Source organism: Eriocheir sinensis, chromosome 69 (assembly GCF_024679095.1).
Source record: "Eriocheir sinensis breed Jianghai 21 chromosome 69, ASM2467909v1, whole genome shotgun sequence".
Classification (NCBI taxonomy): Eukaryota; Metazoa; Arthropoda; class Malacostraca; order Decapoda; family Varunidae; genus Eriocheir; species Eriocheir sinensis.
This window is the reverse complement of record NC_066577.1, coordinates 6344155-6359154: the sequence shown is the minus strand read 5'-3', so window position 1 is coordinate 6359154 and position 15000 is coordinate 6344155. Positions and strand designations below refer to the sequence as shown.

Below are 15000 nucleotides of genomic sequence, written 5' to 3'. Positions count from 1 at the left end.
TGCTATTGGCGCCTGTACATTTTCGTCATGACTGCTTTCTTATCTCACTTTCAACTCGTGAGGTGATAATGTAGGGTTATTTTGAAGGACTCCCAGGCCTATTTCCACTGCAGTTTTGTACAAACCGACATTTCTCGCTTATAAAGCGAAGGGTCAAAATAGTGTTATACCACAAAATCGCATTTTTGGCCAGATGGCGCTTTGCCTGCTATATATATATATATATATATATATATATATATATATATATATATATATATATATATATATATATATATATATATATATATATATCAGTTTATCTGTATAGGAAAGCGATGTAGGTGCGTCGGTGGTCGTCCCCGTCACCTGAGTCCGTGGGTGTTGGTCAGATGTGTGGTAACAAAGGGTATTTAAGGGACTGGCTGCTAAACATAGGCGGCCTTGTTCTATATAAAGAAAACTAGTGTAAACAAGAAACACTTGACCTTCCAGTGGTAGAGGAAGAGTTGGCAATGACCTTGAGAGCCAAGAACATGACCTTTGACCCCTCTGTGATAAATTAGTGATGAAATGTTGACGATGAAGAAGAATAAATATTGGGAGATAGTGAAGACTTTGATATGGGTTGCTGCATTTGTTGTGAGTACACGAGAGAGAGAGAGAGAGAGAGAGAGAGAGAGAGAGAGAGTGAGAGAGAGTTTGTATGTGACCTTATATATTGTTTGTTATTGAAATTTCTCCGTGTGATGTAAATTGTAATATCATGGTAATATATTTTTTGTGATTTTCATTTTTGTTTTAATATTTCTTCCTCCTCTTCTTCTTCCTTTTCCTTCTTTTTCTTCCTTTTCTTCTTCTTTCTCCTCCTCCTCTTCTTCTGCTTCTCCTCCTCCTCCTCCTCCTCCTCCTCTTCTTCATTTTCTTCTTCTTCTTCCTCTTAATCTTCTCCTCCTCCTACTCCTCTCTTTCCCTTCTCTCTCTCTCTCTCTCTCTCTCTCTCTCTCTCTCTCACCCATGTCCCTCCCTCCCCACAGGCATACGGGCAGCTGGAATACCTCGGGGTGGACGACTCACCTGGGGGAGCCAACATGAGCGCCCCAGGGGTCAACATCACAGGGGGGGACGCCACTGGGGAGGGCCTGGGGCTTTTCTCAGGGGAGGATGTTGCCTTCTCAAACCTCTACCCTGCTGTTATTGAGTGCTTCGTCATCATACTTTGTGGGTAAGTAGTAGTAGTAGTAGTAGTAGTAGTAGTAGTAATAGTAGTAGTAGTAGTATTCTCAAACCAGAGCTGTGTGTGTGTGTGTGTGTGTGTGTGTGTTTCCGGAGCAATGTCATTCTTACTCTCTCCTTCCCTCCCTCCTTCTCTCCCTCCTTCCTTCCCTCCCTCCTTCCTTCTCTCCCTCCTTCCTTCTCTCCCTCCTTCCTTCTCTCCCTCCTTCTCTCCCTCCCTCCTTCTCTCCCTCCTTCCTTCTCTCCCTCCTTCCTTCTCTCCCTCCCTCCTTCTCTCCCTCCTTCCTTCTCTCGCTCCCTCATTCCCTCCTAACCTCATTTTTTCTATACTTCCTATATTTCTCTCTCTCTCGCTCTCTCTCTCGCTCTCACACACACACACACACACACACACTTTCACACACACACACACACACACACACTTTCACACACACACACACACACACACACACACACTGAATGACAGCTTGATAAATAGCATAGAAGATTTATGAATGGCCAAGTCTTACCTAACCTTATTGATAGACTGACAGATAGATAGATAGACAGATAGATGAGTCACTATTTAGAAAGTTGCAGACACGAATAGACTCTAACCTTACCCATAGACAGATAGATAGGATGTTAATTAAAGTTTATACATGGAGAAATACTTAGTTATACAAGGTGTTCGATAGATTTATAAGAACACGGATGAATTCTAAACATTACCAACAGATAGACATTGATAGATATAAAGAGATTTAAGCGAAGAAGTAGTATATTTAATAAAACCACAGAAATATAAATACACAAAATAATATCAATAAATTATCAAAAAATCTATAAAAAAACATGTCAGCTTAGTAACCTTCGCAACATTCTTACAGGTAATTGATGAGCAGTTCCTGAAATTGGCGTTTGGGTTAGTGAATTAGTGATTGACGGGCGACCTAACCTCACCTGACCTCACCCTCTCCACAGGTATTTGGCGGGGCGCTGTAACCTCATCTCCCAGACCGAGGCCAAGGGCTTAAACACCTTTGTCGGAACCTTCAGTCTCCCCTCGCTGATTTTTATGTCCATGGCTCAACTGGACTTCAGGTGAGAGATTGACATTGATGGTTGGTTGACTGGACTGCAGGTGAGAGATTGACATTGATGGTTGGTTGACTGGACTGCAGGTGAGAGAGAGAGAGATTGACATTGATAGTTTGTTGACCTCTACATTTTGGCATTGCCCTATTTATTTTCTTTTTCTTTTTCCTTTTTTTACAATATATATACTCTCTCTCTCTCTCTCTCTCTCTCTCTCTCTCTCTCTCTCTCTCTCTCTCTCTCTCTCTCTTCCCTTTCCTTCCCTTCCTTTTCAATCCCTTCCATTTCCTCCCCTTCCCATCCCTTCCCTTCCCTTCCCTTCCATTTCCTCCCCTTCCCATCCCTTCCCTTCCCTTCCCTTCCATTTCCTCCCCTTCCCATCCCTTCCCTTCCCTTCCCTTCCATTTTCTCCCCTTCCCATCCCTTCCCTTCCCTTCCCTTCCCTTCCATTTCCTCCCCTTCCCATCCCTTCCCTTCCATTTTCTCCCCTTCCCATCCCTTCCCTTCCTTTCCCCTCCCATCCCATCCCATCCCATCCCATCCACCACCATCACCACCTCCCTTCCTCCCCCCACAGCGCCGTCAACTGGACATTCCTAGCGTCAATCTGCATCAGCAAGGCGGTCGTGTTCGCTGTCGTGGTTGTGGTCACCCTCCTTGTCTACCGGCCGGTGGACACGGGGCGGGCCGGTCTGTTCGCAATCTTCTGTACCCAAAGCAATGACTTCGCCCTAGGATACCCCATCATCGCCGCGCTCTACGGGAAAACGCACCCGGATTTTGCCTCGTACCTGTATCTGGTCGCACCCATATCCCTGGTCTTCCTTAACCCTCTTGGATTCATTTTGATGGAGGTGAGTGTGTGTGGGGGTGGGTGGGGGGGAGGGGGGGGTCTGTGTGTGTGTGTGTGTGTGTGTTTAGCTCATCCCTGTACTGTCCAAATCCCTCATGCAAGAGTTAACCAGCATCTTCACTCTTTCATCCCTATACTGTCCAAATCCCTTCTGCAAGAGTTAACCAGCATCCTCACTCCTTCATCCCCAATAGTTAACCAGCATCTTCACTCTTTCATCCCTATACTGTCCAAATCCCTTCTGCAAGAGTTAACCAGCATCCTCACTCCTTCATCCCCAATAGTTAACCAGCATCTTCACTCTTTCATCCCTATACTGTCCAAACCCCTTATGCAAGAGTTAACCAGCATCTTCACTCTTTCATCCCTGTGCTGTCCAAACCCCTTATGCAAGAGTTAACCAGCATCTTCACTCTTTCATCCCTATACTGTCCAAATCCCTTATGCAAGAGTTAACCAGCATCTTCACTCTTTCATCCCTATACTGTCCAAATCCCTTATGCAAGAGTTAACCAGCATCTTCACTCTTTCATCCCTTATACAAGAGTTAACCAGCATCTTCACTCTTTCATCCCTATACTGTCCAAATCCCTTATGCAAGAGTTAACCAGCATCTTCACTCTTTCATCCCTTATACAAGAGTTAACCAGCATCTTCACTCTTTCATCCCTTATACAAGAGTTAACCAGCATCTCCACTCTTTCATCCCTATACTGTCCAAATCCCTTATGCAAGAGTTAACCAGCATCTTCACTCTCTCATCCCTTATACAAGAGTTAACCAGCATCTTCACTCTCTCATCCCTTATACAAGAGTTAACCAGCATCTCCACTCTTTCATCCCTATACTGTCCAAACCCCTTATGCAAGAGTTAACCAGCATCTTCACTCTTTCATCCCTATACTGTCCAAATCCCTCATGCAAGAGTTCACCAGCATCTTCACTCTTTCATTCCTATACTGTCCAAACCCCTTATGCAAGAGTTAACCAGCATCTTCACTCTTTCATCCCTGTACTGTCCAAACCCCTTATGCAAGAGTTAACCAGCATCATCACTCTTTCATCCCTATACTGTCCAAATCCCTTATGCAAGAGTTAACCAGCATCTTCACTCTTTCATCCCTATACTGTCCAAATCCCTTATGCAAGAGTTAACCAGCATCTCCACTCTTTCATCCCTATACTGTCCAAATCCCTTATGCAAGAGTTAACAAGCATCTCCACTCTTTCATCCCTATACTGTCCAAACCCCTTATGCAAGAGTTAACCAGCATCTTCACTCTTTCATCCCTATACTGTCCAAACCCCTTATGCAAGAGTTAACCAGCATCTTCACTCTTTCATCCCTTATGCAAGAGTTAACCAGCATCTTCACTCTTTCATCCCTATACTGTCCAAATCCCTCATGCAAGAGTTAACCAGCATCTTCACTCTTTCATCCCTATACTGTCCAAATCCCTTATGCAAGAGTTAACCAGCATCTTCACTCTTTCATCCCTATACTGTCCAAATCCCTAATGCAAGAGTTAACCAGCATCTACACTCTTTCATCCCTATACTGTCCAAATCCCTTATGCAAGAGTTAACCAGCATCTTCACTCTTTCATCCCTATACTGTCCAAACCCCTTATGCAAGAGTTAACCAGCATCTTCACTCTTTCATCCCTATACTGTCCAAATCCCTCATCCCTATACTGTCCCAACCTAACCTAACTTAACCTCACTTTCCTTCCCTCCACAGATCGGGAAGCGGAGACGGAAGATGGAGCAAGATGGCGGAGGAGGAAACGGAATGGGGGTGGAGGGCGGGAAGAAGGAGAATGGATGCCGGCTTGCCCTCCACATCGGAAAGGACGTTCTGCTCAATCCCATAGTCCTTATGACCACTCTCGGGATCTTGGGAAATTTCGTCTTCAGTCATACCCTTCCCAATATACTGGAGGGGATCTTGAAGGTATGTAAGGGGGGGGTGGGGTGTGTGTGTGGGGGGGGGGGCAGGGGCAGGGGTAAGGTGTGTGTGTGTGTGTGTTTTGTATGTGTTTATCATTTTCTCTCTCTCTCTCTCTCTCTCTCTCTCTCTCTCTCTCTCTCTCTCTCTCTCTCTCTCTCTCTCTCTCTCTCTCTCTCTCTCTCTCTCTCTCTCTCTCTCTCTCTCTCTCTCTCTCTCTCTCTCTCCCTCCCTTCCTTTCATTCTTTCTTTCTTTCCTCCCTTCCTTCCTTTCTTCCTTCTTCCTTCCTCCCTTAAAGTCATTCTCTCCCTTATCCCTCCCTTACACTCCCTTATCTTCCTCTTCTTCCTTCCTTCCTCCCTTAAAGTCATTCTCTCCCTCATTCTTCCTCTCTTACACACTCCCTCTCCCTCTTCTTCCTCCCTTCCTCCCTTAAAGTCATTCTTCCTCCCTTCCTTAAAGTCATTCTCTCCCTTATCTCCCTCCTTCTCCCTTTCTTTCACCACCCCCACCATCTTAATCTCCCTAATCTCCCTACCTCATTCTGACATACTTTATCCTTCTTCTTCCTCTTCCTCCTTCCTCTTCATCTACCCTCACTCTTCCTCCTCCTCCTCCTCCTCCTCCTTGCTTCTCTTCCTTGACTGAATGAGATAGATAGATAGACAGACAGACAGAGAGAGAGAGAGAGAGAGAGAGAGAGAGAGAGAGAGAGAGAGAGAGAGAGACAGAACTTAACCACCATCACCATCACCACCACTACCACCACCACCACCACCCTCACCACCTCCATGTCAACAGGTCCTCGGCCAGGCCTTCTCGGCAACGGCACTCTTCCTCCTGGGTCTGCGTATGGTGGGAAAGGTTCAGACCCTCCGTGGCTCTGGTCTGGTCCTCCCTGGCATCCTCATAGCCACCAAAACGTGAGTATAGGGGCATCTCCACTCCTTCATCCCTGTGCTGTCCAAATCCCTTATGCAAGAGTTAACTGGCATCTTCACTCTTTCATCCCTGTGCTGTCCAACTCCCTGGCGCAAGAGTTAGCAAGCATCTTCACTCTTTCATCCCTGTGCTGTCCAACTCCCTTATGCAAGAGTTAACCAGCATCTCCACTCTTTCATCCCTGTACTGTCCAACTCCCTTATGCAAGAGTTAACCAGCATCTTCACTCTTTCATCCCTATACTGTCCAAACCCCTTATGCAAGAGTTAACCAGCATCTTCACTCTTTCATCCCTGTGCTGTCCAACTCCCTTATGCAAGAGTTAACCAGCATCTTCACTCTTTCATCCCTACACTGTCCAAATCCCTTATGCAAGAGTTCCCTCCATATGTGCCTGAGTGGGGCTAAGTTGGGTACATATGTTGGTAAAAGTGATATCTGTCCAGCTCTTATATATATCTTTAAGAAGGGATTGACTTGTAGGAGAATTGAACCTTATAAATGAAACTCTATCTACTTGAATCTTCTGAAACATGGAATTAAACCCTACCTATGAAATACACAACCATGGAATTCAACACTCTAAACCCCAAGGAAAGGAGAATCGAACCCTCTTAATGACAAAGCCCATAGAATCAAACCCTCTAATTGTTAAACACATAGAATTCAACCCTCTTAATGACCAAACCCATAGAATTCAACCCTCTTAATGACCAAACCCATTGAATTCAACCCTCTTAATGACCAAACCCATAGAATTCAACCCTCTTAATGACCAAACCCATAGAATTCAACCCTCTTAATGACCAAACCCATTGAATTCAACCCTCTTAATGACCAAACCCATAGAATTCAACCCTCTTAATGACCAAACCCATAGAATTCAACACTCTTAATGACCAAACCCATCGAAGTCAACCTCTTAATGACCAAACCATAGAATACACCCCTCTTAATGCCAAACCACAGACTTCAACCCTCTTAATGACCAAACCCATAGAATTCAACCCTCTTAATGACCAAACCCATAGAATTCAACCCTCTTAATGACCAAACCCATAGAATTCAACCCTCTTAATGACCAAACACATAGAATTCAACCCTCTTAATGACCAAACCCATAGAATTCAACCCTCTTAATGACCAAACCCATAGAATTCAACCCTCTTAATGACCAAACACAGAATTCAACCCTCTTAATGACCAAACACATAGAATTCAACCCTCTTAATGACCAAACCCAGAATTCAACCTCTTAATGACCAAACCCATAGAATTCAACCCTCTTAATGACCAAACCCATAGAATTCAACCCTCTTAATGACCAAACCCATAGAATTCAACCCTCTTAATGACCAAACCCATAGAATTCAACCCTCTTAATGACCAAACCCATAGAATTCAACCCTCTTAATGACCAAACCCATAGAATTCAACCCTCTTAATGACCAAACCCATTGAATTCAACCCTCTTAATGACCAAACACATAGAATTCAACCCTCTTAATGACCAAACACATAGAATTCAACCCTCTTAATGACCAAACACATAGAATTCAACCCTCTTAATGACCAAACCCATAGAATTCAACCCTCTTAATGACCAAACCCATTGAATTCAACCCTCTTAATGACCAAACCCATAGAATTCAACCCTCTTAATGACCAAACCCATAGAATTCAACCCTCTTAATGACCAAACCCATAGAATTCAACCCTCTTAATGACCAAACCCATAGAATTCAACCCTCTTAATGACCAAACCCATAGAATTCAACCCTCTTAATGACCAAACCCATAGAATTCAACCCTCTTAATGACCAAACCCATAGAATTCAACCCTCTTAATGACCAAACACATAGAATTCAACCCTCTTAATGACCAAACCCATAGAATTCAACCCTCTTAATGACCAAACCCATTGAATTCAACCCTTAATGACCAAACACATAGAATTCAACCCTCTTAATGACCAAACACATAGAATTCAACCTCTTAATGACCAAACCCATAGAATTCAACCTCTTAATGACCAAACACATAGAATTCAACCTCTTAATGACCAAACCCATAGAATTCAACCCTCTTAATGACCAAACACATAGAATTCAACCCTCTTAATGACCAAACCCATAGAATTCAACCCTCTTAATGACCAAACCCATAGAATTCAACCCTCTTAATGACCAAACCCATAGAATTCAACCCTCTTAATGACCAAACCCATAGAATTCAACCCTCTTAATGACCAAACCCATAGAATTCAACCCTCTTAATGACCAAACCCATAGAATTCAACCCTCTTAATGACCAAACACATAGAATTCAACCCTCTTAATGACCAAACCCATAGAATTCAACCCTCTTAATGACCAAACCCATAGAATTCAACCCTCTTAATGACCAAACACATAGAATTCAACCTCTTAATGACCAAACCATAGAATTCAACCCTCTTAATGACCAAACCCATAGAATTCAACCCTCTTAATGACCAAACCCATGGAATTCAACCTCTTAATGACCAAACCCATAGAATTCAACCCTCTTAATGACCAAACCCATAGAATTCAACCCTCTTAATGACCAAACACATAGAATTCAACCCTCTTAATGACCAAACCCATAGAATTCAACCCTCTTAATGACCAAACCCATAGAATTCAACCCTCTTAATGACCAAACCCATGGAATTCAACCCTCTTAATGACCAAACCCATAGAATTCAACCCTCTTAATGACCAAACCCATAGAATTCAACCCTCTTAATGACCAAACCCATAGAATTCAACACTCTTAATGACCAAACCCATAGAATTCAACCCTCTTAATGACCAAACACATAGAATTCAACCCTCTTAATGACCAAACCCATAGAATTCAACCCTCTTAATGACCAAACCCATAGAATTCAACCCTCTTAATGACCAAACCCATAGAATTCAACCCTCTTAATGACCAAACCCATTGAATTCAACCCTCTTAATGACCAAACCCATTGAATTCAACCCTCTTAATGACCAAACACATAGAATTGAACCCTCTTAATGACCAAACCCATTGAATTCAACCCTCTTAATGACCAAACACATAGAATTCAACCCTCTTAATGACCAAACCCATAGAATTCAACCCTCTTAATGACCAAACCCATAGAATTCAACCCTCTTAATGACCAAACACATAGAATTCAACCCTCTTAGTGACTAAACCCATAGAATTCAACCCTCTTAATGACCAAACACATATAATTCAACCCTCTTAATGACCAAACCCATAGAATTCAACCCTCTTACTGACCAAACCCATAGAATCAAACCCTCTTATCGACAAACACATGGAATTCAACCCCCTCTCTCCTCCCCCCCCCCAGCCTGATCCTGCCGCTGGTCACTAGGGAGGTCGTCAGCCTGCTCCAGCCCGGGTCGAGTGCGAATGAGACGGCGGATTTCTCAAACTATGGATTCTTGTACGGCACTTTCCCGACGGCACCTGGAGTGTTCGTGTTCGCTACGCAGTACAATGTTGCTGTGGACCTGGTGAGTGTGTGTGTGCGTGTGTGTGTGTGTGTGGGGGGGAGGGGTGAGAGAGAGAGAAAGAGAGAGATCTTTTTTTCTTTTTTTTCATTCATTTCATCTTTTTTTTCTTTTTGTCTTTCTTGTTTTGTTTTTTCTCTTTTCTTAATTTTTTTCCTCAATTTCATCTTTGTTTTTATTTTGCTTTCTCCAAATTTCTTCTTTTTTTTCTCGTTTCTTAAATTTTTCTTTCATTTTATACATTTTTTTTTTCCCCCTCTCCTTCCTTTCCTTTATACACACACACACACACACACACACACACACACACACACACTAACGCACCTTCTCACCCTAAACAGATGCCGTTGACCTGATATCTCTTTTTTTTTCTCTTTTCTTAATATTTTTCATTCATTTTTTATATATACTTTTTTTTCTCACCCTAACACACACACACTAACGCACCCTTCTCTCTCTAACACGCACACTAACGCACCCTTCTCTCCCTAACACGCACACTAACGCACCCTTCTCACCCTAACACACACCCTTCGCACCCTAACGCACACACTAACGCACCCTTCTCACCCTAACACACACACACTAACGCACCCTTCTCACCCTAACACACACCCTTCGCACCCTAACACACACACTAACGCACCTTCTCACCCTAAACAGATGGCATCGTCTATGGTAGCGTGCACCTTCCTCTCGGCTCCTCTCATGTTCGTCTCCGCCAAGATGGTCACGCTGGTCCACATCAACCCAGCAGATTACGTCAAGGAGCTGGAGGCTATTCTGCTCAATGTGTCCATCGTGGGGCTTATATCAACGGTGAGTGGAGCGGGACGGAGCGGAAGGGTGGATGGAATAGGATAGGGCGTCCAGTGCTGATGTGGCTGACAGATGTGGAGTAGAGGACCTGGAAACAGTGCTCAGAAGGGAAAGACTCCGATGGTTTGGACATGTAAAGAGAGCAGGGGAGGACACAGTGCTTAGAAGGGAAAGACTCTGATGGTTTGGACATGTAAAGAGAGCAGGGGAGGACACAGTGCTGGGAGTGTTGGAGAGATTGGAGGTAGGAAACAGTGCTCAGAAGGGAAAGACTCCGATGGTTTGGACATGTAAAGAGAGCAGGGGAGGACACAGTGCTGGGAGAGATTGGAGGTAGGAAACAGTGCTCAGAAGGGAAAGACTCCGATGGTTTGGACATGTAAAGAGAGCAGGGGAGGATACAGTGCTGGGAGAGATTGGAGGTAGGAAACAGTGCTCAGAAGGGAAAGACTCCGATGGTTTGGACATGTAAAGAGAGCAGGGGAGGACACAGTGCTGGGAGAGATTGGAGGTAGGAAACAGTGCTCAGAAGGGAAAGACTCCGATGGTTTGGACATGTAAAGAGAGCAGGGGAGGACACAGTGCTGGGAGAGATTGGAGGTAGGAAACAGTGCTCAGAAGGGAAAGACTCCGATGGTTTGGACATGTAAAGAGAGCAGGGGAGGACACAGTGCTGGGAGAAATTGGAGGTAGAAGGCAGGAGACCATTTGGTAGACCTAGGAAAACATGGAGAAGCTGTACACAGGAAGACTTGGCAGTGATGGGATTGGACAAGCATTGGGCGGAAGACAGAGCGGAATGGAGGAGAGCCATAGCGTCCAGTTGCTCAGGAAGACTCAGAACCGACGAAATGATGATGACGATGATGTGTGTGGTTATGACAGTCTTGGGGCCTAAAAATGATAAACTGTATTTTCAGAGTACGACACTTTCACAGCGCTGGGTAGGATAGACAGAGGTGGGGGGAGGATAGACAGAGGTGGGGGGGAGGATAGACAGAGGTGGGGGGGAGGATAGACAGAGGTGGGGTGGAGGATAGGGGGGCTAGTGTACCTTACCTTAACCTCACTTTTCCCTCCCTCTCGTCAACAGGTGTGGGTGTTGATCGTCTTTCTACTGAGCAAGAAGTGGAGGAAGGTCCCGCACTTTGTAACCATGTGCCTTGCTATCTCCCAGTGTGTGGCTTGCGTCGGTGAGTGCGTGTGTGTGTGTGTGTGTTCCTTTGTTTGTTTTTTCATGTAAACAGTTCAGCAGAAAAGGAGTTAATGTGTTCAAGATAGATTTGTACAGCATAACCTAAATTGATTCTAACATTCTCTAACCTAACCTTATCTAACCTAACCTAACCTAAGCTAACCTAACCTTATCTAACCTAACCTAAGCTAACCTAACCTAAGCTAACCTAACCTAACATTCTCTAACCTAACCTAACCTAAGCTAACCTAACCTAACATTCCCTAACCTAACCTTATCTAACCTAACCTAAGCTAACCTAACCTAAATATCTATTCATGTCCTAACCTAACCCAACCAACCTAACCTAACCTAAACATCATCTCTCATCTATGTCCCAACCTAACCTAACCCAACCTAAATATCTATCTCTCATCTATGTCCTAACCATCTCTCTGTCTATGTCCCAACCCAACCTAACCCAACCTAAATATCCATCTCTATCTATGTCCCAACATCTATGTCCTAACCTAACCTAACCTAAATATCTATCTCTCTATCTATGTCCTAACCTAACCTAACCTAAATATCTATCTCTCTATCTATGTCCTAACCTAACCTAACCTAACCTAAATATCTATCTCTATCTATGTCCTAACCTAACCTAACCTAAATATCTATCTCTCTATCTATGTCCTAACCTAACCTAACCTAAATATCTATCTCTATCTATGTCCCAACCCAACCTAACCCAACATCTATCTCATCTGTGTCCCAAACCTAACCCAACCCAAACATCTATCTATGTCCCAACCCAACCTAACCTAACCTAAATATCCATCTCTATCTATGTCCCAACCTAACCCAACCCAACCCAAATATTCATCTCTCCATCTATGTCCCAACCTAACCTAACCCAACCCAAACATCTATCTATCTATCTATGTCCTCAACCTAACCCAACCTAAATATCTATCTCTATCTATGTCCCAACCCAACCCAACCTAACCTAAACTAAATATCTATATCTATCTATGTCCTAACCTAACCTAACCTAAATATCTATCTCTCTATCTATGTCCTAACCTAACCTAACCTAACCTAAATATCTATCTCTCTATCTATGTCCTAACCTAACCTAACCTAACCTAACCCAACCTAAACATTCATCTATCTATGTCCTAACCTAACCTAACCTAACCTAACCTAAATATCTATCTATCTATCTATGTCCTAACCTAACCTAACCTAACCTAACCTAAATATCTATCTATCTATCTATGTCCTAACCTAACCTAACCTAACCTAAATATCTATCTCTCTATCTATGTCCTAACCTAACCTAACCTAACCTAAATATCTATCTATCTATCTATGTCCTAACCTAACCTAACCTAACCTAACCTAAATATCTATCTATCTATCTATGTCCTAACCTAACCTAACCTAAATATCTATCTCTCTATCTATGTCCTAACCTAACCTAACCTAACCTAAATATCCATCTCTCTATCTATGTCCTAACCTAACCTAAATATCCATCTATCTATCTATGTCCTAACCTAACCTAACCTAACCTAACCTAACCAAAATATCTATCTATCTATATCCTAACCTAACCTAACCTAACCAAAATATCTATCTATCTATATCCTAACCTAACCTAACCTAACCTAAATATCTATCTCTCTATCTATGTCCTAACCTAACCTAACCTAACCTAAATATCTATCTCTCTATCTATGTCCTAACCTAACCTAACCTAACCTAAATATCCATCTATCTATCTATGTCCTAACCTAACCTAACCTAAATATCCATCTCTCTATCTATGTCCTAACCTAACCTAACCTAACCTAACCAAAATATCTATCTATATCCTAACGTAACCTAGCCTAAATATCTATCTCTCTATCTATATCCTAACCTAACCTAACCTAACCTAAATATCCATCTATCTCTCTATATCCTAACCTAACCTAACCTCCTTTCCCCAGGTGCGTTGCTGTGGTCTGTTTTGGAGTGTAGCCACACCTGGAAACTCTACCTGCAGTTCGTCCTCTTCTCCTGGGGTGTGTTTGCCTCGAGACTATGGACGGCCCTCCTCGCGATCACACTCTTTCTCCTACGCTGGAAGTCGCTGTGTTTCGTCCTTCGCCTCAGACCGTTCCTCGCTATTGTGGGATGGGGGTGAGTGCGTGCTGTGTTCTGGGGTGTTGGGGGCTGTAGGAAGGGTGTGATAATGTGTCCTGGGGTGTAATAGCAACTTCCAATTAGTGTAACCTGTTTGCTTGGGGCTTCGTGGTGCAGTGGTTAGCACACTCGGCTCACAATCGAGAGAGCCTGGGTTCGATTCCCGGGCGGAGTGGAGAAATTTGGGTGGCTTTTCCGATGCCCCACGCCCCTGTCCACCCCCCAGCAGTGAATGGGTACCAGGTATTAATCGAGGGTTGTGTCCTGTCTCCTGGGGTCTGTTCCCTTCTCCTATAATTCCTTCCCCTTCTGTCTCTCTCCAGCATATGACCACAGATGTTGCGCCCACTAAACAAAACTTTCCAACTTTTTCCTGTCTCCTGGGGTCTGTTCCCTTCTCCTATAATTCCTTCCCCTCCTGTCTCTCTCCGGCATATGACCACAGATGTTGCGCCGACTAAATAAAACTTTCCAACTTTTTCCTGTCTCCTGGGGTCTGTTCCCTTCTCCTATAATTCCTTCCCCTTCTGTCTCTCTCCGGCATATGACCACAGATGTTGCGCCGACTAAACAAAACTTTCCTGTCTCCTGGGGTCTGTTCCCTTCTCCTATAATTCCTTCCCCTTCTGTCTCTCTCCGGCATATGACCACAGATGTTGCGCCGACTAAACAAAACTTTCCTGTCTCCTGGGGTCTGTTCCCTTCTCCTATAATTCCTTCCCCTCCTGTCTCTCTCCGGCATATGACCACAGATGTTGCGCCGACTAAACGAAACTTTCCAAACTTTCCTGTCTCCTGGGGTCTGTTCCCTTCTCCTATAATTCCTTCCCCTTCTGTCTCTCTCCGGCATATGACCACAGATGTTGCGCTCACTAAACAAAACTTCCCAACTTTCCAGACTCCCGGCCGTGTTGGTAACAGTGCTGATATTGATGGTCCAGCAGGAAACAGAAGTGGCTGACAAGCATGACCCAAACTTCCAATACGGGTCAGCTCAGGCTATTGTGTCCCTTCTACTCCTCTGGTTCAGCCTCTTCAGTGAGTATAGAGAGCGAGGGAGAGGAGGGGAGAGAGAGAGAGAGAGAGAGTGTGTGTGTTTGTGAGAGTGAGATTGACAGCGAGGGAAAGAAAGTGGGAGGAATTGATGTCCAGATTGAGTGTGTACGGCTCAACCCAGGCCATTGTGTCCCTTCTAATGCTATGGGTCAGCCTCTTCAGTGGGTATAGGGAGAGAGGGAGAG

At 44.0% G+C, this 15000-nt stretch overlaps 1 protein-coding gene across 1 annotated transcript in view; it reads left to right on the top strand.

Annotated features, from left to right (window-relative positions):
* The first annotated feature begins 358 nt into the window (after positions 1–358).
* Positions 359–15000, top strand: part of LOC126988509 (integral membrane protein GPR155-like) — a 21477-nt gene continuing 6835 nt past the window's right edge. The window contains 11 exon segments of the mRNA XM_050846698.1: positions 359–621; positions 1017–1204; positions 2179–2298; positions 2870–3146; positions 4887–5099; positions 5896–6017; positions 9411–9576; positions 10237–10392; positions 11486–11585; positions 13564–13756; positions 14658–14797. Coding sequence (XP_050702655.1) covers positions 1071–1204; positions 2179–2298; positions 2870–3146; positions 4887–5099; positions 5896–6017; positions 9411–9576; positions 10237–10392; positions 11486–11585; positions 13564–13756; positions 14658–14797 — 1621 coding nt within the window. The 5' untranslated portion in view covers positions 359–621; positions 1017–1070.